This window comes from Barbus barbus, assembly GCF_936440315.1.
Source record: "Barbus barbus genome assembly, chromosome: 47".
Classification (NCBI taxonomy): Eukaryota; Metazoa; Chordata; class Actinopteri; order Cypriniformes; family Cyprinidae; genus Barbus; species Barbus barbus.
This window is the reverse complement of record NC_136725.1, coordinates 17,961,704-17,988,825: the sequence shown is the minus strand read 5'-3', so window position 1 is coordinate 17,988,825 and position 27,122 is coordinate 17,961,704. Positions and strand designations below refer to the sequence as shown.

The window sequence follows — 27,122 nt, the reverse complement described above, 5'->3', positions numbered from 1 at the left end:
AAGCCCAATCAGAGTTCAAGATGCAACAGTCATGCTGCAAACAAATCAGGAACATATGCTAATGCAGAATTTAGTTATTCATATCAATCTAGTTTGCAATGATTAGGTGAAATCAGCTGCAAATCCTCACTGTAAGTCAGTTCCTGCACATTTAATAAAGTTTCTTTTAATGTGCACTTTTAAACCAATTTGAATCATTTGCAAATTTACCTACACACGAGGTGGACTCAGCATGGTATCATTTCAGAATCATTTAATTGGAATATATGCTGGAAATTGCCTTCCATTTAGATATGCCTGTCAGTGTTTTAGAATCACATCTACCGAGTTTTGCTTTTTGCTGACGTATCAGTGACTAATTCTGGATATATTTACACCAGTCTCTTATTTGAAACAAATTGGTTTATAATGAAGTCAGTGATCCCTTCAATAGAAAAAAAATAATGATTTGAATAGAAAGAGTTCCATAGAAAGAAAATCTTGCATTGGTCTTTTTCATGGATATTTCATGCTGTTTTTCTACCTTTTCTAAGCTGTTATTTTTAGTGTCTTGTTTGTAGAATGTGAGTCAGTGGGGAAGACGGCCTCAGGCAAGCATTTGGGCGATGGTGTCCTGGTGACAGACCCCTCTCTCCTGTGGAATGAAGCTTGTCAGAAGACATCAGTGTGATTCTCCTCAAGAGAACATACTGGCCCAATCTGCATCACTAGCTGGGGTGGATGGCTGACTGTGTCTCAAATCGCACGAGTTTGGAATATCATTACTGCATTTATTAACACGCAAATCCAGTCTGATGTTTTTAATCTAATATATACCCAGGTCCTTTCCACTAGATCGTCTTCAAAGTGTCTATAGGCAGACGCCCACACCGTAGGAACAAGGCTCTCTGAACTACAATCTAATTTACATGTGAATTCCAGGACAGCCTCTTTGTGTGCATGTGTGTATAAGTGTGTGTGTCTGTATGTTCCACTGGGTCTATAAATGTGGTCTGGACTGAATTGGCTAATTAGACACAGTGGAATATGAAGAGGGATGGTGATTTGAGCATGCAGCTGAAGTCTCCAGGGCAGCAGCTCTGTGTTTGTGTTGTTCCGAGGAGATAAATGCCTCCTCGCTGTCCATGTGTACTGTTGTTCAAAACCCCTGATGAATGATCTTCATGTGCATTCGTTCTAAACACAGCCGGAAACAGATCCACAGATCCCTTATGTAAAAGCCACCATCGCAGAAAACATGCTGATGAACATGCTCATGGGTAAACGAGCTTTGATACTAATGAACAGTGGGTAAATCAACTAAAAAACTGGCTACTTAATACCCCACAATTATGTGGCTCTTTGAAATATGTGATTCTGATTGGTCAGTCACTACATCATGCCACGGTGTTTCTTATATAAGTTCATATTGATTGATTTATTAGCCATGCAATAAGTGGGTACATTCTACACTGTCGGTCATTATTGCTAAATAACCCCCTTCAGGGTAAAAGAAACCCCTGCATTTCACATCTGGGTCATGATCACCCTGTCAGGCTTGTAAAGATTGATCTCAGCTTGTAAACTGTCTCTCTCAATTTAATGACACTCTCAACGTCAATTTGCAAAGTAAATTAATCTGACAATAATTGCATCATCAAAACTTTGAATAGCAAGAAAGACAGACAGATTTTTACTATTCAAAACAACTGCTTTCTATTTTAATATATTTTAAAATGCAATTTATTCCTGTTATCTAAAGCTGAATTGTCAGCACCACTGTCTTCAGAGTCAAATAATCCTTCAGAAATCATTCTTATATGCTGATTTGCTGTTCAAGAAACATTTTATTATTATTATCAGCGTTTAAAACGATTTTTAAATTCTATGGGCTAGCTTCACATCCAGCTATTTATAGCTGTAACAAAAACAGTTTGTTTTGCTGCTTGATATTGAAAATTGGTGTATTTTACCATGTTATTTTAATGTATTATCTTAATTATGAACACACCGGTTTGTACTGCAATCAGTTTTACCATTTAGGCTACTGAACCTTGTTATTCTTCTCGTTATTTACCTATAGCGGCTAATGAACCAGAAGTCTCGCCCATAGGCTTACTTCCACGTTGAAGAAAAAGGTGGATAGCTATTTAACATTACAACCTAGAAGCTATACTGCAGTAGCCTAATCATTTCTATGGTCATTCCTTTCAAGATAAACCATGGACTTAACTAAACAGCCGATTTGTCCAATAATTGTCCAACTATGGGTTGATCGTTGATCTGTCATTAAAGCATCAAACAAACTGGAACTCTTATGAGCTAATGCGTCAAGCTGGCACATCTTAAGGAAGCATGTGTCTTGCTTCACTGTAATAAGGAACAGATGTATGCAATGCAACAGCAGGTGCGGTTAATGGTTCTTTTCCACCCCAGGACTCCACGCAATATCAAAAGTTCCTAAAGCATGGGGTAATCAATCTTTTCTTATCATAGTGCCTCTTATTTTATGTGAAGTAGAGCCTCGTTGACACTATATCTTTTTGACAGTATCTTTGTAAAATGTATTACATGATGAGGGATCTTTAACTACGACCACAGCAAAGCCATTTTAAATTGCTTTGAATCAAGTGTTCCTTCACAAAGACGTTATCTTATTACAGTCTTAATTGCTTCATGTCACAGAATAGCTTTGCCCTAGAATAGATATGACAAATAAATAAATAATCCCAGTGGATAGTCTTTAGCGTGTACGGTCGCATTAAGCATTGTCAATAGATCTATCCCTAAGCTTATCCTATTTCATATTCAATATTTACCCATATGCTAACAGCTCTGGTTACCCTTCCTGACCCTGTTTGTGGTTAATGCATGACCTTAGCATGCTACAGTTTGTCCAGTCATTAACCTTCATGTGAGTATTGGATACAGTGGGAATCAGATCCATAAAACAGGAGGTACAGATGGGTTTCCAGATGGAGGGCTGAACAGCAGAGAATCAGCTTCCATTTTTACAGTGTTATTTAGAAGATTAGACGCACCTTTCAGCAGCAAATGTCCCTCAATATTTATCTGAAAGTAAGTTTTATTGGATTCACAGGTTACATTGTTTTGGCTAATGAAAATGTCTCTTTAGCCAATAATATTTAGATTTCAAAAACATCATTTTCTGCTGCTCTGAATCTCAGAGCGGCCCACATGGGGCCTTCAGTAAAACAGATGGACCTCTTTATTGGATGCTGAATTGACCAATTTGTTAATGAGCCCTTAAACCCATGTTGTTAAATATTTTACAGCAAAGTGGTATAATTCAGACTAGTGATGAGCAGAGCAGAGTTGTTAAACACACAGCTTTATCCAGACCAACAAATACCAAAGAAAAAGATTAGAATGTAATATTTTTCATTTTCAGAGTGGTAATTAATCTGAAATGTATTAGTTCAAGAAAAGTTTAAAGGGATAGTTCAGCCAAAAAGGAAAACTGTGTCATCATTTAAAGTGTCATGAAAAGATGTTAATATATATGAACAGGTTGCACATCAGTGATAAAAACAATGCCACTCATTATGTCTATTATTAAGGGAAAAGTTGTTATTTTTTCATTTTTTTGGAGCAATTTCTTTCTTCCGGTTCAAAAAGCAAAGTTGAACCAATGTCATGAAAAGTGACGTATATTGCTTTCTACAGTCGCCATTCATTGTGTGTGTTTTTGTATTAAAACCTACCTTCTTTTCAAAAATTCCGCTCCTGCATAATTTCTTACCATTACCGCCTGCTCACTCAAACATTCTAATATTGGATATAATTTGTGCGCGTCAGGGAGCCACTATCAATATGCGGAGTACGCTATTTAAATCACTGTACATGCAGCTTGTGTTGGATGCAGGGTTGCCAAATCCACATTTTTTGCATGGAATTGGACTGATTTTAAACTATTGAAGCGGGTCGATTTTCTGTCGAGGGTTAAAGGTTTGAAGGTAATTTATGCTATTGCATAAATTACATTTGACTGAAATGCTTGTGTTGAAACATTTTGTATTCTACCAATGATAAAACTGTGGTAGATGTTAAGTTTTTGAAGGATGACCACTGGTAGAAACCCTTTTGCGGTAGCTGTGATCAATCTGCATAGCGGTGACTGTAAAGTATGTATTTTATTTTATCTGTAAAATATGTATTTTATTTTATTACAGGAATATATTTGGGATATGGTCATAGTGCTACTGTGTGCGCTACTTTAATACCCCTCAAACCCAAAACCCCAAACCACCACAGATGCCCCGTGCCCCCCACTGTCCAAACTGTCATCCTTCCCCCCCCGTATTGTAACATTAATATGTTACAATACGTGGAGCATGCATGAGAGAGCGGTTTCTGCGCTGAACGCCTCGATGAGTTTAACAACACTCGCTGCATGGATCATAGTTCATATCTGGACCGGAGCAATCATATTTCAAGTTTATGTGAACATATTTCATATTCTCTCATGCTCCGAATATGAACCAGCACCGCGTATACGCACATAACAAATGAAATGCACACAAATAAAGGCACTGGTACAGCGGTACGTCTGATCTTGAATACAATGACACAACAGATTATTGACATGGCAGATACACACTCTATACCAAAAATTCAAAGAAGAGTCAACAAAAAAACTTTATTCTTTATGTTTTAAAGATATTTTAATATTCATTTGTCTGTATAATGAAAGAGTGTGTTGTAGGTCTGTGTTTTATTGATTGTTTTCTCCCCTCTTCCCACTCTCTTCACACCCACTTTTCCACAGATTTACGACCCCATTTCTGGAGACTTTTTCAGATCTAAGGTGTGAAAGACCAGTGCTGAAACAGGGGGGTTTCATGACACTTTAATTGTCATCACCCTCAAATTGTTTCAAACCTATATAATTTTCTTTCTTCTGTTTAACACAAAGAGGATATAAAGTAAGTCAATGGCTACCAGCAGCTGTTCGGTTACCAACTATCCACCAAAAAAATCTTATTTTGTGTTCAACAGAAAAAAAGAATCTCATACAGGTTTGGAACAACTTGAGGGTGAGTAAATGATGACAGAGTTCTCATTTTTGGGTGAGCTATCCCATCTCCAAGATGGAACTGATTGCTTGCCAGTATTTTAATATGAACGCAGACATTTCTTCCAAGACCAAATTATTTGCATTCTTAAAGTCAACAATTGTATGTATTTGTTTAAATTTTATTCTCATAAATTATTTCAGTAGAAAAATGTTGATGCTTAAATGAAACATCTCCATTGAGTCTCCTGAGCCAAAGCAATGGCATTTTCCTCTGTCACCTGTCCTTTTTGAATAGCATGAGAGCTGCTATTGGCTGTGTGGGAGATATTGATCTGCGCTCCTATCTCTATAAAACTGGACTGAGCATCATCTCTCTTTTAAAAAGGTTCATGCACAGGCCACATCTGCGCAGCGTCTCAGCCTGCAGCAGTGGCAAACTTCGTCCTTTGTGGAGTCCGATGGCGCGAATGCAGATAGATTAGCCCATTCCTTCCCATCTAGGTTTGTGTTACAGGATCTCCAATATGTTTGCCGCGAGATTAGTTTCAGTATCACTGCATTGCATGGAGGAAGTGCGCTGTGACAGAGCCGCGCGGATTTCTAATCTTGTCTGTGCATAAATCCTCGCCTTATCTGGAACCTGCCTTCTCCTGCCAAAAACATTGAACCTTTACGATTAGAACCGGCCCTCTGTGAAACTATCCGTGGCCGTGCTGATAGAGCCACTGTTGGGTTTTGAAAACAGTAGCTGTTCATTTTAAAGTGCCAGTCTGCTACAGCTGTCAGACTGAAAAGGTTCGGGTAATTTTAGAGGTGTCAGACTCAATTTCATAACACTGTCACTGATGCGTATTTTCAGAATGCTCCTCTATCTTTTTACACTCCTGGCTGATTTGGAATAAAAATATATTTTCCCTCACTATAATTCGAGAGCGTTTACATTGGGCTGGCTTGAGTTAATATCATTTTAGAGGGCTATTTTACACATTTTATGAGCACTGGCTTTGTGAAAAAAATATTCAAAGACATGGAGCACTGTGTGTCAGCGTCAGAATGCATACACCAACATTTCCGCCGTTTGCCAAGGCTCTTCTTCTCTGTCACCAATCAAGAGGTCTCCATTTTCCAAAGGCGTTTCACTAATTGAACGTGACATAATAAGGACACGTTCACAAGTGGGATAAATGGAGAGAGCAGACAGGAAGAGGAGATGACATGAGCCATGTTTATCATCGGAATGATTGATGTGTTTTCAAACCTTCTTGTCATGTAAACTGTTCCTGACAGTGCGTTCTCATAAAAGATCAAAAAATCTCAAGGCTTGATGAAAAATGACAAGACCCAATACACTATTTTCCTATCAGACGCCGAAAGTGCACGGAAGGTTCAGTTTCAATGGAGCTTGAAATAGTATCATGCAAATTGCGCGTGTCTCATTTGAAACTAAACAAATCATTTCCACAGAAGTATTGCGGTAAGTGCTGTGATAGTCTCTTCCCGCGCTAAACTGTGCGTGCGCGCGCTGTTCGACAGAATACGCCAGTTAACGCAAAATGACTGGAGACAGAAAATATGATGAAGGTATGATTCTTAACTCTTGATTCTCATTCATTGGATTTCTCAGTGTGACTTCCAGACAATTTTGCATTAGAAAGAAGTGTTATTTTCTCCCTGAAAGAAATCCCATTTTCAAAACACAGAAGTGCAAATGCAAATATAAATGGCACTGCCAGAAGATTACATGTCATAATTTTTGCTTTTTGCTCGTTTATTCAGTCGTAAGTGAAACAGGCAGAGCTGAAAGCACATCTGTAGGGATCAGACCACAATAGTCCGATGATTGAAAGCCAATTAGAGACACCCAACATCATCTAGATTCTAGCCTACCTTTAGCCACAGTGCAAGCAATACTATCCTCAAACAAGGACCTAAAGTTGTTGTCTTTGATCTGAACTTATTTAAAAAGCATTTTCTGAGAAATCTGCGGGTGGCTGCGGAGAAATAAACAACCACCTGTGGCTCTTGATGAGAGTACCTTCACTAGCAATTACTCTCTAAATATAGCCAAAGCAAATTGCATGAATTAGACCGTTTCTCTGTGCAGCTCAAAAATAACCAACCTATTATGAAGGCCACTGAGTGAAAATTAATTGCTGATCAGGATCAAACTGACCACATTGTACCGACCCCTATTGTAGGTGATACCATAAAACAAATACGAAAAGAAAACTGTTTAGTGATATTCTTGGCTTTAATATCGTAACCTCTTGTGTATATTGCCTTCGGTGGAGAGGTGTGTATAGCAGAAGACAGCCTTCACATAGCAATATATAGACTTTAGCTTTTATTTCCACACAACCATGGTCAGTGGAAATTGCTAAGTGACATACAGTAAGCTACACACTTTGTCCCTATGGAGTAACCTGGGGTTAAATGCTTTGATTGAGGGTAGGGTACAAGGGGCTAAAGGCCCCATGAGGTAAAGGGCACTTTTGATTTTATTTTCTCCCGAAACACTTCATATAGCAGCAGCACATCAAAATGTTTCAGATCAATGAGGTCATGAAGTGCAGTAACAAAAGACTGATTGTCACATAATTTGATCTATATTGCAGTTTTATGAAGCTCTAGATCACAATATGTTATGAAAAACTAAAGGACACTGAAATACACTTTGTTCCTTAAATGTTCCCTGGAGAAAGTGATATAATGGATAGAGGACTTGTACTTTATCCAGAAGCTTCAGTTTGATGTTAAAAAATCGTAATTATGATTTTGTTTGTTACATACATGGAGGTTTTCACTTCATAAGACGTTAATTGATGGACTAATTACTTGTGGAATATTGCAATGTTTTTATCAGCTGTTTGGACTCTCATTCTGACGGCACCCATTCAGCGCAGAGGATCCATTGGTGAGCAAATGATGTCATGCTAAATTGCTCCAAATCTTTTCCCATGAAGAAACAAACTCATCTTGGTTGGCCTGAGGGTGAGCACATTTTCAGAAAAATTTTGGGTGAACTGCTCCCATAAGTAGGTCTTTTAGCTTATTGCACCCGATAAAAGCACATTGATCATCCTTTGCAAAATAAACTGCGAAAACGTATGATTGCAGCATTTATTCTTGAAACAGATGAGCAGCTAAATTTCATAGTGAGATCTTTACAGTATGAGATCTATCACAATAGCACAAATAAACACTGGGCACATAACATAACATAACATAACATAACATAAAAGCAAATATGTTTGAGAAAATGGAGCTTTGTTGAAGAAAATATCTTGCCAAGAGCCTATGAGATAAACCCCCAGACACAGTTTGCTCGCAAAAGTAAGCTATTTTTATCAAGTTGATGCAAACTATAGGTGTTAGGTTAGTAAAATAAGACTTTCTGTTCAATTTCTTCATCTGGGTTTCTGACTGTGGGGTGCGACGCTGCGTAGCTCGGGAACAAAAGCCTTTCCTCAGTACAAACAGTAGTTCATTCGTCTCTGAAAAGCTTCTGTTGCCGTGCTCCCTACTCAAAATGTGCGTATCAATAATGTGAACGTGGCTAATGGAAGCGCTTCCTTCCACGTTCACATCAAAACGCACCCAGGTGGAGCGGCTCAACCAGGAATGATGTGAGAAAAGTGTTCCCAGTCTTTCAAAACATAATCTACATAATTTACCCGACTCGCTAGATCTGTTTAATATTGATGTGGTTTGGAATTTTGTGGGAAAGGTTGTATTGATGTGTGCGTCAATGAGACAGAAACTGTGAGGAGCTCTGTAAAGTAAACACAAAGGTTTGGAGCTAAACATCAATACCACCTTCGAAATGTAGAGAAGGTATCATGGTGATATCTTTATGTTTTTAGCTTATGCTTTCTAAAACTGTTTCCAGACAATTTTTGCCTGTCTTAGGCAAGAAACAGTGCTCACAATGATACACAGAAGTCAATGTGTAGACAGTACATAGTTCTGTCTTGTGTTACTCAGGTTGTAATCTCAGCACTCTAGGGGTCTATAGAGCTACCTTCAAATGTCTTTAAAGATAGTTCAGCCAAAAATGAAAATTCTGCCATTATTTACTCACCTTCATGTCGTTTCAAATTGCATGAATGATTTTCTTTTGTGAAACATAAAATGAAATATTTTGAGAAATACCTCAGTGGGTGTTTTTTGGTCCATACAATGTAAGTCAATGGGCTTTAGTGTTGTTTGGTTCCCAATATTCCTTACTTTTTCATGTTCTGAAGAAGAAAGAAAGTTTTGAAATACAGTTTTGAAGAAAAAAATTAATTAATAATAATAATAAATTGTGAATAAATTGTGACCATTTTTGGCTGAACTATCCCTTTCAACTTGCACTGTCTCAACAAGCAGCTGACAGGGCTGTACAATATTCAGAAATGAATTGAATATGAATTGATGAAGCAAAAAGAATTGCAAGTGGAATGTAAATGCGGGGAAGTTTGAATTTAAAAAAAACAAAGTTATTTGAGACTGTGTTTAAAAAATTGAAGGCTTTAGGAAACAGAATGATTCCTCTTCCTGTCATTCCAGTTCAATTCATATTCTGAGGGCCTTTCCCAGTACCCATAGTCTTGGCCACTTGAGAGTGCATGCACATGACAAAAAGACGGTCCCAGGTATGTTTAGCAATACAGTGATATTTCAACAAATTTTCACAGCCAAAAAAAAACAAGTCCTACTGTCAATAACTTTAATCAAGTTAATACCAACTATACCATCTACGTAATTGTTTATATCTGGTCCCTTAATGCGTTTTCTCTGATCGGCTGTCTATCTGGGGTCCGTTCTTCATACCTGAGATGATTTGAAAGATGCCAGATCTTGTAATCATGGTAACTGATCTCTGGCTAATTTGGTTCTTCAAACGAATTTGCGGATTTGATTAAAATTTGATTTGATTTCAATGTTGTAATCAGCAATTAATTTAATAGATTTGTTATTTGAGAGCATTTAAGTCTCTTAAAGATGCACTAAGCGATTTTTGCCAAGCAATGTTGACATTTGAAAGCAGCAAAACAAAAACGCCCATACCCCAACAGGAACTCGCCCCTGTTTTGGAAATCTCCGCCCCACGTGTACATACACAACCATGGCAGCCCAAAAAGCGGAATCCAGCGACCTGGTCGAAGGTTTAATGCGTGTTCGGTCTTTTACTTGCGCCTCTGAATTTATCAGGATTTGGTTTAAATTTTAGTCTATCTCCATGTTCAATCTGACTCTAATTTCACGTGATCATTAAATTTAGGCAATGTTTCCAATTAAAAACTGATCACAAATATTGATTATTAATTTAGATGTTTGATTATTCTGAAAATCCCATACTTGCAATTCTTTGTTTATTAGGGAAGAAGTATCGCTTTGCGATTCACTCGGCCAACAGTGAATGCACGGCACAAACTCGCTAGTTCTGTACTTACTCCGAGGATACAGGGTGATTATAACGAAAACTGTAACTTAAGCCAGTGACAGACAGAAATCAGAAGATCCCTAATGATGACCCCCCGCTTCATTCATTGGAACTTCAGTATGATCTATCCTGGACGCAGATTTGCGGAAATACCACTACACATTAATCTACTTGAAAAATTATTTCAGAAGAGATCAGAATAAATCAATATAAAAATGTATTATTAGTCAGGTAAAAACGTGTCATGCCAATTACATAAGTAAACAATAAGAAGCCAATTCAAAAATAAGAAAATACATAACATCAGTTGCTCAAAGATGAATCTAAGAGTAAAATATAAACCTGACTTCAGGAAGATACATAGTATGGAGCATATGAAATACACTCCACACTACGGGCTGATCTGGCTACAGAATCGCAATGACTGATTTGCAACTTTCCCTTAAATACTACCAGAACAAAAGGGCAATAAACATTTTATTATCGGCCCCAAACAGATTACATCTGTGTATGGGGGATGAGAAGCCTCTGTAGAAGATATTTTTGTGCTCAAATGCTCACACCTGATGTAAAGCAATGTTTATCAGATTTTGAAAGGAGACCGCTCACAACAGAAGTACAGAATTCACTTAAGTTTTCAATATTTCTCATAATATAAGTGACTACTGTGAAATTGAGATCATTTCACCAATCACACAGAGACTTTAGAATGATACCAAACATGAAGGGGAAAAAACAATATTCACAAGATATAACACATGTAGCATATGGATATTCTTGCTTTCAGGAGAGGAGAGGAGAGGAGAGGAGAGGAGAGGAGAGGAGAGGAGAGGAGAGGAGAGGAGAGGAGAGGAGAGGAGAGGAGAGGAGAGGAGAGGAGAGGAAGGGGGCAGTAAATGAACAAGGAGATAAGTTTGGTCAGGGTAGTATTGTTTGCTCTCTTTGGAGATTTTTTCTCCAGATTAGTTTTATGGCTTTGTTGCATGGCATCTGTTTTGTGTGAGTTTGTGTGAAGAGTTTTGGCTTCACGAGGAGCTATTTTCATAAGGAAATAATTTCACTCCTTACACTATCAAGAAGAAACAATGCAATCACTGCATCTGATTCGAGCCCTTCCCACTCCTTGAGTTTCTCTCCACTGCTGGAAAGCTGCTCCGATATTTACGCGGATCCTACCTCTTGCCTGATCGTAACCCTTATTTTTAATGTTTTGTTTCTCTTATATTTTCCTCTTCTTTTATCTGCCATCTCTCTCTATCTATAGTCGATCTGCTAATATCCATCCTGTGCACTCAAATTGAGCGCTTTCTTCTCTTGCTGTCAATACACACCCCCTTACTGCCAATTGGCTACAAGCGTGTTTTGGGACTCGGTCCGACGCTGCGGTCAAAAGTGTTTTTCAAAAAACACTTAGTGCACCTTTAAGGGTCAAGATCAAGTTATCTGCATCATCTGCGCTCCATCAATCCGTTCCCATAAAAGCTGTCAACACTCAAATAATGCACGGCTCAGATTAACTGTACAGCATGTGTGTAAGACTCCAATACAATTAAAAAATGACCTTGGCTAGATAAAGCATAAAAATATAGAGTTACTACTTTTTTCATTTAATTTAATTGTGTTGGATTTGCATCAAATATAATATGATTTGCGGTAATCAAAGTCTAACAGCAACAGCACATTTTTACGCTTTGGCAAGAAATTCACAGACATTTATTCTTGCTCATAAAATCAACCACATGCCAATAAACTCTGTAACTGGCACAGATTGGCAGAAAATTTATGTCATGTGGCAAATAAATAATATGGACAGTTACATACGTATTCCCAACATTTTATCATGTACGTCTTATGCTACACCTTAAATGACAAGGGAATTAGAAGTAATGTTAACATTTAGCCAGCCCCTGAACTCATTCATGCTGAGCATTCCCAGCTTATTTAGACAGAACACACCTTGGAAGCAGACAAGTGGTCAAGAGCAAAAACAGCAAGTGTGGATATTGGGACAGACACTTTCACACGCATGAATTCTTTCTTCTTTATACTATAGCACCCCTTGTGGTGGTCCAACACGCTCCAGATCTTAACAAGTCACAAATTCGAGCTCACATACCTGTCTCACATCCTTGCGTAGATTATGTTTCAGGCCTTAACTGTCGAAAAGCCTGTTAATGCTGTTTAAGGTGACCGAGGGAGTAATTATCACTCTAAACAGCCGTTGAGCGTTCATGCAGAGCCGCGTGCACATCGCACCCGCCTCGGTGTGATCTTCATCTCAATTAACTCCTCCCCTGTCATCAGTGCTCTAATTATGACAACCAGGTGCAAACAGCATGTAATCCTGTTTGTCACTCCCTGATCTGGGTTTTCAAACCTCTCATATTTATCATGTGAGCTGGAAGGGGAGGTGAGTTTTTGTAAGCCTCTGTGCCTGGGGCAAACGCAGGTGGGAAGGAGAGAAACATAGAGTTTGTGTGCTGAAAAAAAATCTCACATGTGTGCCGATGCTCTTTTCCCCGGTGGGCTACGTCCCTTGAATTATTCTTCTGTGTGACGACTGTCATGAGCCACGCGGTGGTGACAAGGGCCAGCCTTTGATCCCCGTGACGGGCATCTGGAGAGATCCGCCGAGACGGGCCCGTGACTGTCAGCTCTCTGGCGTGAGTATGTTTTTGGGGTTGGTGTAGGGCTCAGGACGGGAGGAAGGGCTGACAGTGGCCTCTTTTCCCTGCAGCCTCGGGCCTGGTGCAAAACTTACATGAATAAATCAACATGCTCTGAAAGAGGACACGTGCACAACTTCAAATCAAGCTTCTAAAGTTTGGCACATTTTTTCGATCTGCAGTGCATGTTTGCTTCCTTCTCATTTCATTGAGTTGTCATTTTCTGGTGTTACTAATGCAACTAAGCAAAACATTTTTAAAAGCTAACATTCATCCATAGGCTAATATGATAATATACTCTACTTTTCGTAAGGAAATTAATGCTTTTATTCAGCAAGCATGCATTAAATTGATCAAAAATATTTCTATTTCAAATAAATGTTGTTCTTTTGAACTTTCTATTCATCAAAGAATCTTGTTTCTGCAAAAATATTAAGCTGCACAACTGTTTTCATCATCGATAATAATAAGAAATGTTTCTTGAGCAGCAAATCAGCATATTAGGATGATTTCTAAAGGATCATGAGACATTGAAAACTGGAATAATGATGCTATTTTAGAATATTCAAATAGAAACAGATCATTTAAATTGTAATAATATTTCACATTATTAGTTTTATTGTATTTTTGATCAAATATACATCCAGTCTTGGTGGGTATAAGAGGCTGCTTTTAAAAACATTTAAAAACATAAAGGTCATTAAAAAAAAAAAACATTTGAATGGTAGTGTATATAGCTAGCTAAGTAGTTTGTGCCATATATTTTGCTGCCCTCAATGTATAAATTATTTGATGATATACAATGATGTTAGACATACTCTCCCTTTTTTAAATGTTTAACCAGGACAAGAAGAACTATACCAGATTTTATATTTTCTAGGACCCCAAAATGAAATGATGCACATTAGATGTGTGAATGATGGTTTATCAGTATATTTTACCAGTCTTGAGTTGTCACAGAGAGTGATGGGAAATGTAGTTTTGACAGGCAAGCCCTATGCCTCAGAAACCAGGTAAATAAGTTGTCTTCATCATAACTACTTCTGTTCACAACTTTCAGCATTCACACTGCCAACAGTAATTGATTATGATCAACACCAATCAACTTCCAACTTGATTCTTAAATTGGCATGCTGCCAACAATTCCTCCTGATTTCCTGCTGGTAATCACAAGATTGTGATGGTGTTCACGTGTTTGCATTTTGTAAAAACATCCATTCATGGCACAAAAATAAACTCTTGAAGGATGTAGCCTCAGTTCTAATTATATTCAACTTGATGTGTTGCAACAAATCAGATTCCTCTCGGTTTGAATGATAATAAAAAGATTCTCATATTTTTTCCCGAACTTCTGCTTGAAGAAGATGACACTGGTTTCACCAAATGTAAGGGGTTAGAATTTAAGACCTATGCCTATTTGGAGCAGTTTGAGATTTTCTGTATTGTTCTATTGTCGGCTTTAATTGGCTCTGTGCTCCTATGGCTGCTTGTCCTTTAACCGCTCACATTTAGGAACTCTATCCTCTGTGTGAGAGAGACACCCATATTGTTGCTGGCGGGGTAACAAGCCCCTTTCCCATCTGAAGAAAATGTTCCTGTGTGTCTAGACCCTGGAGAGCAGAGACAACGAGCTTTTGTACCAGGATCATGCCGCTGTTGTGGCTTTCTCATTTGAACAGAGGCAGATTCCGTTTGGAACTTGCCTGTAATTTACCTGGAACAGCCTGTTATAAATAGGTTGTGGCTTACCTTCCTTTTCTCCTGTTTTAGCCGCTGTCAGTTGACTAATCTAAAAGAGTAAAACTTGTTGAAACGTTATGTATATCATATATACCTTGATTATTATAGATTATTATTACAGATATGTTGTTTACGTTCAGATCAAAGTGTAAACAGCGGATCCGCATACGGTGGTGCTGACACAGAACAGCATACGTTGTTTTTTGTATGAGATACTCTCCAAAATGGCGCTATAGGGTGACGCAGAGGAGACGAATTGTTGAATAAAGTCATTATTTTTTATGAGCCTTGATCATGTAAGGATCCTTGCTGCTGTCTATGGGAGGCTCAGATAGCTCTCAGAATGCATCAAAAATATCCTAATTTGTGTTCCGAAGATGAACGAAGGTCTTGCGGGTTTGGAACGACATGAGGGTGAGTAACTACTCAAAACAACTCATAAAATAAGAAATACAGAAAAAGTGTCCCACTTTTCCTGTAGTCGACCTATATTGTTAGAATAGGGTCAGAATAGTCAGAATGTGGACCTCACATGATAAACAAAACCTTTAGCACTGAAATTAAAAAAAAAAAATTGTTTATACCATAGACTGTAAAAAAAGATGGACGACGCACCTTCACTCACTTCCACTGAAGAAAAGTGAAGCTGCCAATGTTCCTATAGGGCACGGCCACATTGCGCTGATTTGGGACCAGAGTCTGTGCAGTAGCGAACTTGGGACCAGAGTCTGCGCAGTAGAGCGCGAAGTGGAGCCACGTCCCGCCCAAACTCCCGCTGAGAACTAAACCCAAACTTATTTAAAAAACGAACACTTGAACTTACGTCGGCATGATAAAATCTACATAAAATGACAAAAACCATCTTTGAAATCAAAATATTTGAAGTGAAATTTAATTTAGTTTGTCTAGCGTCCCATTAGATTACATGGAGAGGGCGGAGTTTATGACCTATACTGGGACCAGCAACCTGGGGGCAATCAAGACGCGATGGCTTCACTTTTGAGGATTAGTGCGGCACACTTGTTTTATAGGACTACTACGTTTTTAAGTGTTGTTTTTTGGATTTATCGCCATCTAGTGTACCAAGTGACCCCAGAACTGTTCCCAGAAAACGGTGTATGATATCTAGCTATTCTGACAGAAAAACACATGCTCCATAACTAACAGTCAGTCAGACAGGTGAATAACGGGCATTTGAGTCTAAACTCTCATATTTAAGGTTGAATTTCAAACAGGCGATGAGAAGAACAGCACGGACAGAGATGAAGGGAGGCCCTAGGAACAGAAAATGCCACAAGGCTTTCAAATGGGGTTTTCTTTTCCCCATTCAGGTTTTTCTAAGGGCTGCAGGCTTCTGTGTGTATCTGAAACGGGGATATGGTTTTATTATTCCTATCGACTCACCCTGGTCCCCGCAGTCTTTCTCTGTCTTTAATTATTAATTTCATGGAATTTGTTATTGTATTCATTCAGAGGTTTCAGGCTTCTCTTCAGCTCCATGGAAATTGAATCTCTTCTCGGCTGGAGCTGAGGCAGCTGCTTCAGTTCCTAATGGATTGACTGAGTATTGAATACTTCAGTGCCTCCTCAGGGTAGGTGCAGCTTAGTGAAGGAATTAGCTGAGCGGCTTGAAAGCTGAGAAGAGAGCGGAGTTGGAATTGAAGAGCCGCTCCATCTCTGCAGCCCTTTGGAAAAGCTCAGATGTGATCGAAAAGTCAGACGGTGGCCGATTCCATGACGCAGGCTTCTGTGTTGTGTTGATGCTAAAAGCTCTGAAAAACCCTGAATAATGCACCAGCGTCACTCTATTACGCACTTAAAGATGAAGTGCATCATTTCTGCCAAATGGAATCTCAAAAATAATGACTGTTCTCAAACAGGTGTCCTCCCATCTACCACTGGTCGATCAAAAAACATAGATCTGCCCCAAACTCACACCACTGGTTGTTACAGAGCAGTTTTCAGTTTACCGTTTTTGTGGGAATCAAGCTACGTATGTCTTGTTTGCATTCACAAGTATTTAAGACCAAATCTTATGCTTCATTTTAGGGACAATGCTAAAATGGTTGCTAAACAGAAATTGTATCCTGTTCATACTTAATCATTCAAAATATGCATTAATATATATAGTAGGATATATTACAAAACTATATTGTAATAATATATAATGTTGCGTGCTATCTGTCATGTCCACTGAAGGCTCGTCAGTAGATCACGCATGCGCTGATAGCACTGAAGTGAGCTAACTCTGAAACAGAACCTACTCTGGAGCAGGTTATCTTCAGAGAGCAAGTTACTATGGTTACTTACCCTGAAAGATGCCTCCGATTTTGGAACCAAAAACTGAGGTTATCCGCTCGCTTATCTTCAAAAATACCCAGGCATGTCACATAACCTGCCTTCTGCCACTCCTAAAGTTCTCAGATTCTGGTAAAAAGGTGGTGGGTAGAACTTCTAATTACATATATTGAACATGTTAGAATTGTGCAGATCCCATGTTCCAAAAACAAACACGTCCTGTTCATTCCAATTCTGAATAAATGAGGAACTCTGCAGTTATGTATTTGAATTAATCTGATTCATCTTTACTGAATGAACCCACTGAATCCTTCACTGTCAGAGAGGCTACTGAATAAAACTTACTTGCTGAAATATTCTCAATGCATCATTATTTATAAATAATATACACACTTACTTGCTGTGCTAGGAAAGCAAGATTCATTTTTTATTTGTATACACTCATCTCTTTTGTTTATGGTTTTTAAAACTTACCATAGACCTGAATGGTAATTGCCTACCCAGTGTAGTATGGCAAGGAAAATACAGAATGTTAAATAAGGCAGCGGCTAAGTGCAAATAGCATATTTTCTAAACGATAGATACCATTTAAATAGCAATGTATTCTATTTACACTAAGTGAAGTTAAAATAGCAGTATTTTTAACGATATAGATTCTATTTACACTGTTAAAATAGCAAGATTTTCCGCTATTTATATACTACTTATTGAAAATAGTGGCAATTATCTGCACCTCAGTATTGTAGTACATTATAAAAGAGTACGCAATAATAATGTATTGAGTGTAAATTATAGTTTTAATTCAAATTATTAAATGAATGCCACCTTAGTGGGACAATAAAGCCTTCACTACACCTACCCTAACCCTAACCGATACGTTATTTTCAACTTTTTGATTATTTCCTTCATTTTTATCGAAAATAAATGTCGTTCTGATGCGATATGAGATTTGAAAAGGGAGAAAAAAAGTTCGGCAAAAGGAGGGTTCGAACTCGTGTCGATAGCACCACCAAAACTAGTATGAAATGAGTGTCTTTTTTCTTTCTTTTTTCGTGACTATCCCAATCACACGTTGGTGGGCGGAGTTAGAGAAAAATCGCTTTTGCCAAGAAGGCGGGCTATTTGCACAAAAAAAATTTCCACCTCATATTTCACTCTAAAAAAGCTTCTGTTGATTTCCAGATAGATTATACCTCTGCCTGGTTCCATACATGAAAACGTTACAAAATACTGTTTTAAAGTAGAGGTGGTGACAATGCACAATGCAATGAGGTGATTATGATGAATTGTGTGAGTCACTTAATCACTGAATAGCTCACTTTTGCTTGAAAAACATAAACTAAAAATGACATTATATTCATATATTTTTAAGTTTGACTTTGTGTCTAAACACTTTTTGAGTCTTGGTTTGCCAAATTATTGTTAAGATTTAATCTACCATCATGCAAGACAAATCATTTTACCTTGATCTTATTTTTCAGATGCCAGCTGGATAGTCTGGATGAAGCACTATCACATGACAGGCAGCGGATGAAAACTAAACGCTAATTGAACAAGGGATGTGCACACATGATAACCTTGAAAATAAACAGCAAATATTTTCAAAGACCTCTCAGATCAACTTGATCCGAGACACAACACATGGACCCACAGAGCAACGACAGATTTAATCGGGCCTTTGGTCTTCAGACACCAGATATAGTGTTACCCAGACTACACAATGCATAAGCGACACCCGAGACTGACGTAGAACTAAACTGAATCTTTAAAGCCCCTGCATGCATGCACTACTGCATTCCAAATGTTCTGACAGTATAATCAGATCTAGTTTTTAGATAGGCCCAATACATAAAATCTAAATTTTGACTTTGCATTCATTAGAAAATCAAAAATTTTGATGCTTGCATGCATGCCATGTATCCATGCAACCCAGAACTGTTCTTCTGCCATTACCTCTCCCATTCTACCAAGCCTCAAAAATACATGAGTAGTATTTTAAGCATGGCAGTGAAGAGCTTTCTGGACCAAAACCAATTATTAAATTTGCTGAAACACGCAGGGCACAGGCACTCAGGGGTACAAGTGAGATTTCTCAAATGTGTTATTATTGAAAGACCTTTTAATCTATTTCATTTTTTACTCTGGAAGTTTCCATCAGATTACTCTCTACTGTTTCAGTTCGGTCCACTCAAATGGTTCAGAGTTTCTAGCCTTTGTATTTAAAAGCACAGCTAGAAATGAGTTGGGGGAAAAAAGCAAGAAAAAAAGCCACAGATGATCAGTCACGGAAGAATAAAGAAACGAAACGTTACACAAGCGCATTCTAAACAGTTCACCCAGCCTAGAGAAGCTAACCGCCATAACCAGCTTCTATCTCTTGATCTCGATGTTCTTGATTCCATGGTCTTTTTAATGCTATAATTTCATAGACAGTAAAAAAAAAAATCCATATCCCATCATAAAAGCGTGCGCACGCGCGTGTAATAATGGTTGCTGCCTGCTGATGTTCTCTTTGTGCAGGAAAGTATTAAAAAGCCTAATGAGGTAAAACCATTTTTCTTTTTTATACTCAGACTATTATTCAAACACAGCCTATTAACTTGATGAATTGCGATAATTAATGGATATTTCTCTATGTGGCTTTTGTGCTGTCAGGTGTGCGGTGAATATTTAACTGTTTACTTCACAGGTTCTTTTGAGCGCTTCGCCAGGGGCTCCTGGAGGGCCGACAAGAGCAGAATTTACAGCTGTTTATTTCCATTCTCATAAGCGGCGCTATGAATCCATACTCACGCTCATGATTTAATTATGAGTCACACATTTGAATGAATAAAGTTCACTATTAGCCAGCTGGCTGCAGACCAGCAGGGTTCAGTTAGCGAGAAGGCATGCGATTTTCAGAGAGAATGGAGTCTCGCTGGAAACCCAGGCACTCGACTACAGAAGCCTTTGGTCTCCTCAGGCGATGACCTCCGAGCCGCTGAAAAAAAAAAAAAATGAAGCCGCCTTCCAGCAGTGCCGTCGGACAGCAGAGAGCATATTTGTTCTGTTTGTTATATACCTGACAATAATGAGCTGGCGGGTTTAAGGGTTTAAGGGCCGTGAACTCGTTTGGGAACAGTGTGATGCAGGCATTAGTTGAGATTGAAACGACTAGATCATGTCAGAGCGGCAGCTTCAAGCTGTTTGCCAGCGAGTCCTTTATCTGACAGCGCTGCCGAGCAAATACTGATCAGAGGAAGATAGCTCATAAGTATGGCAGAGCTATAAAATCTCCCAACTCAGTAAAAGAGAAACAGGCCGGGGGGCGTGAGATTACTCTTTCGAGATGACCAATTATTTCGAGAGGTGCTCGTCGAGTTTTCTGTAGGCCTTTTTTGGGGCCTTCTCAGGGAGATGTGAAAATTATGCTCTCAATTGTTCCAGCGTCATTATCGGTCTCGTGGCTTTCATTCACCTGCGTATTATTTGAAAACCGTGTGAATACAGGCTGAATGAGAGAGGCACGGGGAAATTAACCTGCAAGACGGAAACAGATTATCACCATTCATGCTTCTAAAATATCTGAAGCACAAACCAAAGGGAAGCAAGAACCTCCCGTTGGCTTTATGAATGCAGTTTAATGCACACAAAGTCAGTGGCCATGTTAACCAACATTCGTGTTGTTCTGATGCCCGCCGCCGATCAAAAACCCCTTTTTCTTTGCTCCGCCGGGCCTCAGAGGTCTCACGCAAACCACAAATGAGTCTGATTTGATTTGGCTACCAAATGAACTCCCATCGATGGAAAATAGATCAAGCACGTGTGTCTGTGAGTGTGTGAGGTGTACTGAAAGTAATGAATTTGTAAAGCTCATTCCCTTCCTTCAATTAAAAGAGAGCAAGAGCAGACGAGAGTACAACAGGTAATCACACATTTCCATTCGCACTTTCATTTTCTCCCGTTTCATTCTTCATTAAACTGTAGTTGATTTGTTTTCCTTCTTTCCACGTCTGATTGATAGAGTGTATCATTTTCACAATCTGTCTTTGTTATCGTGACATCTCTCCTCGGCACAAATGAACCCGAGCCCCTCAGTGCTGGAACTGATGAATAGAGTCCATCTGTCAGAGCCTCTCGGACCTTTACTGACACCTAGTGGAAGAAAATTAAGAGATTCTGTTGGTGGCAATAGTGTTATTTCTTCTTTATTAATTTTTGAGTTTTTGTTTTTTTGTAGTGTTGCTTGCAAAGGAGGGCTGTGCTATAACTTGTCTAAGTAATCAGACCATTTATTTGCTTTGTAAATGTAAAAACAATCATGAAAGATATACTCAGACTCACAGAGAACAGAATATCATAGAAACCGCATGGCGGCCACATAAATAAATGTTTATATTATATTGAATTTTGTTGTATTATTGAAATATTGAATTATATAAATATGTTATTTATGGTCACTAGATGTGATGAGACTAGACAGACATGACTTAAATTACATTCGAGCTATACTTTGGAAAAGTATCAGATGATTAGGTTAATAGCTCGTTTAGAGAACCTTTTCATGATATGCTAATTTTTTGAGATAGGAATTTTGGGTTTTCATGAGCTGTATGCCAAAATCATCAATATTAAAACAATAAAAGGCTTGAACTACTTCAGTTGTGTTGTAATGAATCTAAAATATATGAAAGTCTAATGTTTAACAGTACATTACAGAAAATAATGAACTTTATCACAATATGCTAATTTTTTGAAAAGGACCTGTACTGTACAATATCGTAGGTCCTCTATGCCCCGCCTCTCTCAAATGAATTGTTTTCTACAAAGTCCTTCCTTCAGACAAATGCAGTCTGCCCTGATTGGCCAGCTGACACTGGCATTGTGATTGGCCGAACACCGCAAGCACTCGTCGGAAATGTAACGCCCCTTTCCATAATCGCGAGCTTCATCTTTCAAAATAAATGTAAAGACAATTAATGTCCTTAGTTTTACAAAGTCCTGTTTGCATTTATATGAATGTATTTGTCAGACACTTTTATATAGTACAAAATTCAATATAATATAAACATTTATTTATGTGATCGCCATGTGGTTTCTATGATATTCTATGGTATTGGCTGACCAGGCTTGATTATCAATCGTTGTTACTATTGAAGTATTTGCAATTGTCATTGCACAGGTCCTAAAGATAGTATAAAACAAACCTGTTATTAAAATGCACAATGCAGTCTTGCAAACTCGGGTGAATTCAGAATCTACAGACATCGATCCCAAATCATGGTATCAATTTCCATATTTTATAATTCCTTGTTTTTAATTTTTTTTTTTAATTCCCTGTTTTTTTCTGTGATTATTATTTTTAATGACTATTTCACTTTCTTTTATGTAAAGCTTTGAATGGCAAACTGTACATGGCGCGGCATGATTTTTAACAGCTGTTGGGTTCCACCAATAGACTTGAGTGTGCATACGGTCATAATTTATGAATCATAACCTGCCAAATGGGCTAGTGATTTGATGTGGGTTACCCACCTGACTTCACTGGAGCTATAATAATCTATATCCTTATCTCTGAAAATATTGGCCTGACGCTTTACTATAACGGGGCTCTGTCAGCTAGCTATACTGTTGGCTAATCAAATCTATTCAGACGGGCTTAGCTAACGTTACGTGTTTAGATGGGAGAGCATGAGAAGAGAGAATAATTAAGTTCGTTTGTCACTGAGTTTAAGATGTTAAATTAGTTATCTTACCCAATAAATTCGCTCGCTCTTCTGTCAGACTGCGGCGGAAGGGGCGGGGATTCTGCGGAAACTTAGTGGGCGTGGTCGACCTGTGACTTCAATCTAGGGTGACCAACAGAACAAACAGCAAAGCACTTTTCCAAGCAGTCATTTTCACAATACATAGGCTGATAAATCGAAATAAATACAAAAATGTTATTTTCACACAAAATCAACAATGGCCATCTTTATACATTTCATGGCTGCCAATAAAATGGGCAAATATTTCTAGAAGCAAAAATATATAAAAGAGACTATTTGCTAGGAGTAAACACTCAAAACAACCTAGCAACCACATTGCAATGCACTAACAACTACTCAGAGCACACTAGCATATGGCACTTTTTTGTATGGGCAAACAACTCAATCAGAGTTGAATTTAAGCATCCGAGCTGGATTTGAGACGTGTCTGTTGGGTCCACTTTTCAGTGGGGGAAGTTTCATCCTCACTTACATCACAAAGATGAAAAGATTACATACTTCTGGCATGAAGAACGTCACAAGTCTGACATCTGATCCCTGGACAGACCCTTAAGACATTCTCTATGCTTATCTTATTGCTCAGTGGACAACCTCATGCAAATGGAAAACTATGAATAATAAAATGAGGGAGTCAGACTTCCCCACGTCATGAGTGTCAGACACCTTCTGCTGCTCTTATGAAACTTTTTTTTTGTTGTTGATAAATATCATTGCAGTTTATGCGTTCATTTAAAACTATTTGATTATAAGAGACAAATAATAATAATAATACAATCATGACCAGCTGACTGTAAATTATTATTTTATTACTACTGGCCAAATAAATGCGTGTACATGGAATATTGATTTGAACTGAAATGTTATAAATGTGGATATGTGTGTATAGTATATAGCCTAGCCTATATAGGCAAATACAAATAAGTAAGTTTTGCCTGGATATTATTTAATGAACTGTAGGCTACAAAACAATCAGGCAAGCAATAATAAGAATACTTATTGCAACTTATGATCAAATAGCATCAAAAAAGCTTAGACCAGTCACCAGCCGATGTGCAGGTTCAATTCTTAAGCGAACATGGTCTCATGCAATTCTCTCTCATTTTAGGGGCTTGTTTTTTAGGGGGTTTTTTTAAGTAAATTTATACTTGAAAATTAATATTGATATTTCAATTTAGTTTGACATTCATCAATTTTTTTAGAAGTACAAAAGTTTCTTTTTACAAATTTTTACAAAAGTACACAGTTTCTCATTTAATATAATATGCATGTGTAATAATAAATGTATAATACTATTCTATTACAATATAACAGTATTACAAAATTGTAGTTTAAAGTAGTTTTAAATTAAATATGGCATGGCACATCGCAGGATATAATATTACTCAAATTAACAGTGAACTGAAACAGAAACGCTCAGAAACAGCAGAATTTTGCATCTGACATGTCTTGTTAGTAGAGATGATGCATAAAAACAAAGTAACACGTGGTCACAAATATCAGCTTACCATCACTTGCGTTCAAGTTCTTTTCTTATTTGGTTAATTCATAAATCCAGTAGAGTATATAAGGTATAGATATCTGCGACAGAATCACAGTCAGAGAGTCCAACAAGACTTTTCTTTTGTTCTGCAAAATGAAGAAAACTACAGGTACAGGGTCTTACATCTGGCTGAATAGGGAAAAAATAATCTAGCTCAATCTATATTGCACAAAAGATTCTAATTTAATGATGGCTAACTGAAGAGTATCGCTCACTAGGAGTATGAAAAGCTTATTTATAAGGAGTATTTATAGTCTCTATAGGCATACAGTCTCACTAAGGAATAATTTTAAAGTATGCATAAAGTTGCTTTGATAATAAATGTTCAGGCAATACAAAATCAATGTGAACATTATTGAATGTATCTGCTAATTAATCTCTCCTTTTGTCCCCTTACCATCCTGAAGTTCTACAGGTTTGTGTGGCGTTTGTGCTCTGCTCACTGCAGGCCATGACTGGATCTCCTGTGGACTGTTCGGACCAAGATACTGCAGGAACGTCCTGCACCATCTCACTGGAGAAGCTCCTGGAAAGAGCCGTTCAACATGCAGATCTCATTTACCGCGTCTCAGAGGAGTCCAAGTTGCTGTTTGTGAGTAACGGGGAATCAAGCTAAAGCTAAGATTCTTTTTGGATTTTGCAATATACCAAGACTTCAGTCTCACTAAATACCTGATGAGAATAGGTAAACAGTCAACCAGCACAGAATGATTCTTTAATATTTTCAGGACGAGATGCTCATTTCATTCGGAATGAATCTGCATATTCCCGAAGGGACCATGTGTGCTCCTAAAATGGTGCCGGTTCCCATGTCTAAAAATGAAATCCAACAGATTTCCGTGAGTTCCTCTAATGGCATCTGATGAAATTCACTGTAACAGAGTAACTTTCTTCTCAGAACTGCTAAGACAAACTAGTCTTTTTTTGTTTTTCCCTCCAGGACAAATGGATCCTTCACTCACTCCTGATTCTGGTCCAGTTCTGGATTGATCCACTGGTAGAAGTACAGTCATCTCTTGAGAATTATGAGAATGCCCCAAGTGTCCTGCTTACCAGGAATAAATGGATGTCTACCAAACTAATGAGCTTGGAGCAAGGTGTACTGGTTCTTATTAGACAGGTGAATATGAATTGTTGAAAATTGTGAACTCTTAATCAACCAATCAAACTCCCTTTTTGATTCATCTGGAAAGTTCCAATATGTATGAAAATCTCTCTGTCTGTCAGATATTGGGTGAAGATGGTTTGCTGTTGGGGGGTCCTGAAGAGACATCCAATCACTTTGTCTCTTCGGATATGCTTGAGTTTGTTAGGAGAGACTACAGTGTGATCTACTGCTTCAGGAAAGATGCACACAAGATGTACACATTCCTCAAGCTGCTGAAGTGCCGCCAGATCGACAAGGAGAATTGCTCCTTTTTCTAACTTAAAAAAAATAATAATAATCTTCTGCCATATTATTTTGAGTGTTTCAGTGTTATTCTGCCAAAGCTGGTTTAGAATTTGCACAAATATTGAAAAAATAATAAAAAAAATGTTTGCATGAATACTTGAAGATTGAGCCTAAGTGTGTTTTTGTCTTTTAATGTCATATGGGTCCACTGAAGGTTATAAAATGTCACTAAATAAAAAAAATGCATGTTGAGAGAAATATTTCATCAAAATCACTTGATACATACAGAAAATGATGGCAAGTTGCCATCTGTCACAAACTCTCAAACTAACCCAAAGTCTGAGACATCATCTGGATACAATTTGTATTTTTTACCCATTTAAACCCCAAAATTAATCATATTTTTAGGATTTAAAACAAAGGCACTATTGATTTTTCAGACATAGGTCAGATGTTTTTGCTTCCTCTGAAGCATAAGATGCTCTCAAATCATACTGGACAATATGGATCATCGGGTTTTGTTCAGTCTTGCTCTTTCAATCAAAGCAAAAGGAGTACATATAAAATAAATTATGAAAAAAGACATAATTATGAAAAAAAAATCCCTTTTTGCCCAGATGAAAAAAAGAGTCAAAAAAACGAGAGCCATCAAACTAGGCATTGTTATAGTGAACAACGTGGCGGTTCATTTTGAAACTGATAATGGTATATTATACTGAAACGCTTCACCATATCCTACCTCAGTGTCGACTAATGAGAACAAAGTTTGAGCCCATTTTCACTCAAGAAGGAGAACATTAAACGTCTATCCTAAGCCCAGTCTTACACACACACGTTCATCAGAGACTGTTAATTTGCAGCCAAAAAAAAAAAAAAAAAGCACACAGCTTGATCTAGTTCCCCAGTGTGTCATGTATCTGAGATAAAACTCCAGACAACTTTGTCTTTACCAACATCTGTCATTTAAACAGAGGCGTTGATGCTGTGAAGGCTAAAAAAACAAAAAAAGTGGTTTAGTGTTGCAGTTTTAGTGAGTTATAGGCTTAATCCAAACTTCCCCACAGCAACCCATAAATACAGACTCTGGAAATCTAAGACAATTCAACAACAAATTACAGGGTTAGTTCACCCAAAAATGAAAATTCTGTCATTAATTACTCACCCTCATGACCTTCGTTCATCTTCGGAACACAAATTAAGATATTTTTGATGCATCCCTAGAGTTCTCTGACCCTCCCAGACAGTAAGTGTCCTTACACGATCAAGGTCCAGAAACGTGTGGCGCAGCTGACA

The 27,122-nt window shown here is 38.0% G+C and overlaps 1 protein-coding gene across 1 annotated transcript; it reads left to right on the top strand.

Annotated features, from left to right (window-relative positions):
• Nucleotides 1–1,026: 1,026 nt before the first annotated feature.
• Nucleotides 1,027–25,861, top strand: smtlb (somatolactin beta; the record flags this gene model as incomplete). Its single annotated transcript, XM_079410707.1, has 6 exons — nucleotides 1,027–1,083; nucleotides 1,187–1,259; nucleotides 24,844–25,028; nucleotides 25,165–25,275; nucleotides 25,377–25,556; nucleotides 25,664–25,861. 6 exons carry the CDS (start codon nucleotides 1,027–1,029, stop codon nucleotides 25,859–25,861), a joined length of 804 nt encoding a protein of 267 aa, XP_079266833.1.
• Between the last annotated feature and the right edge of the window lie 1,261 nt (nucleotides 25,862–27,122).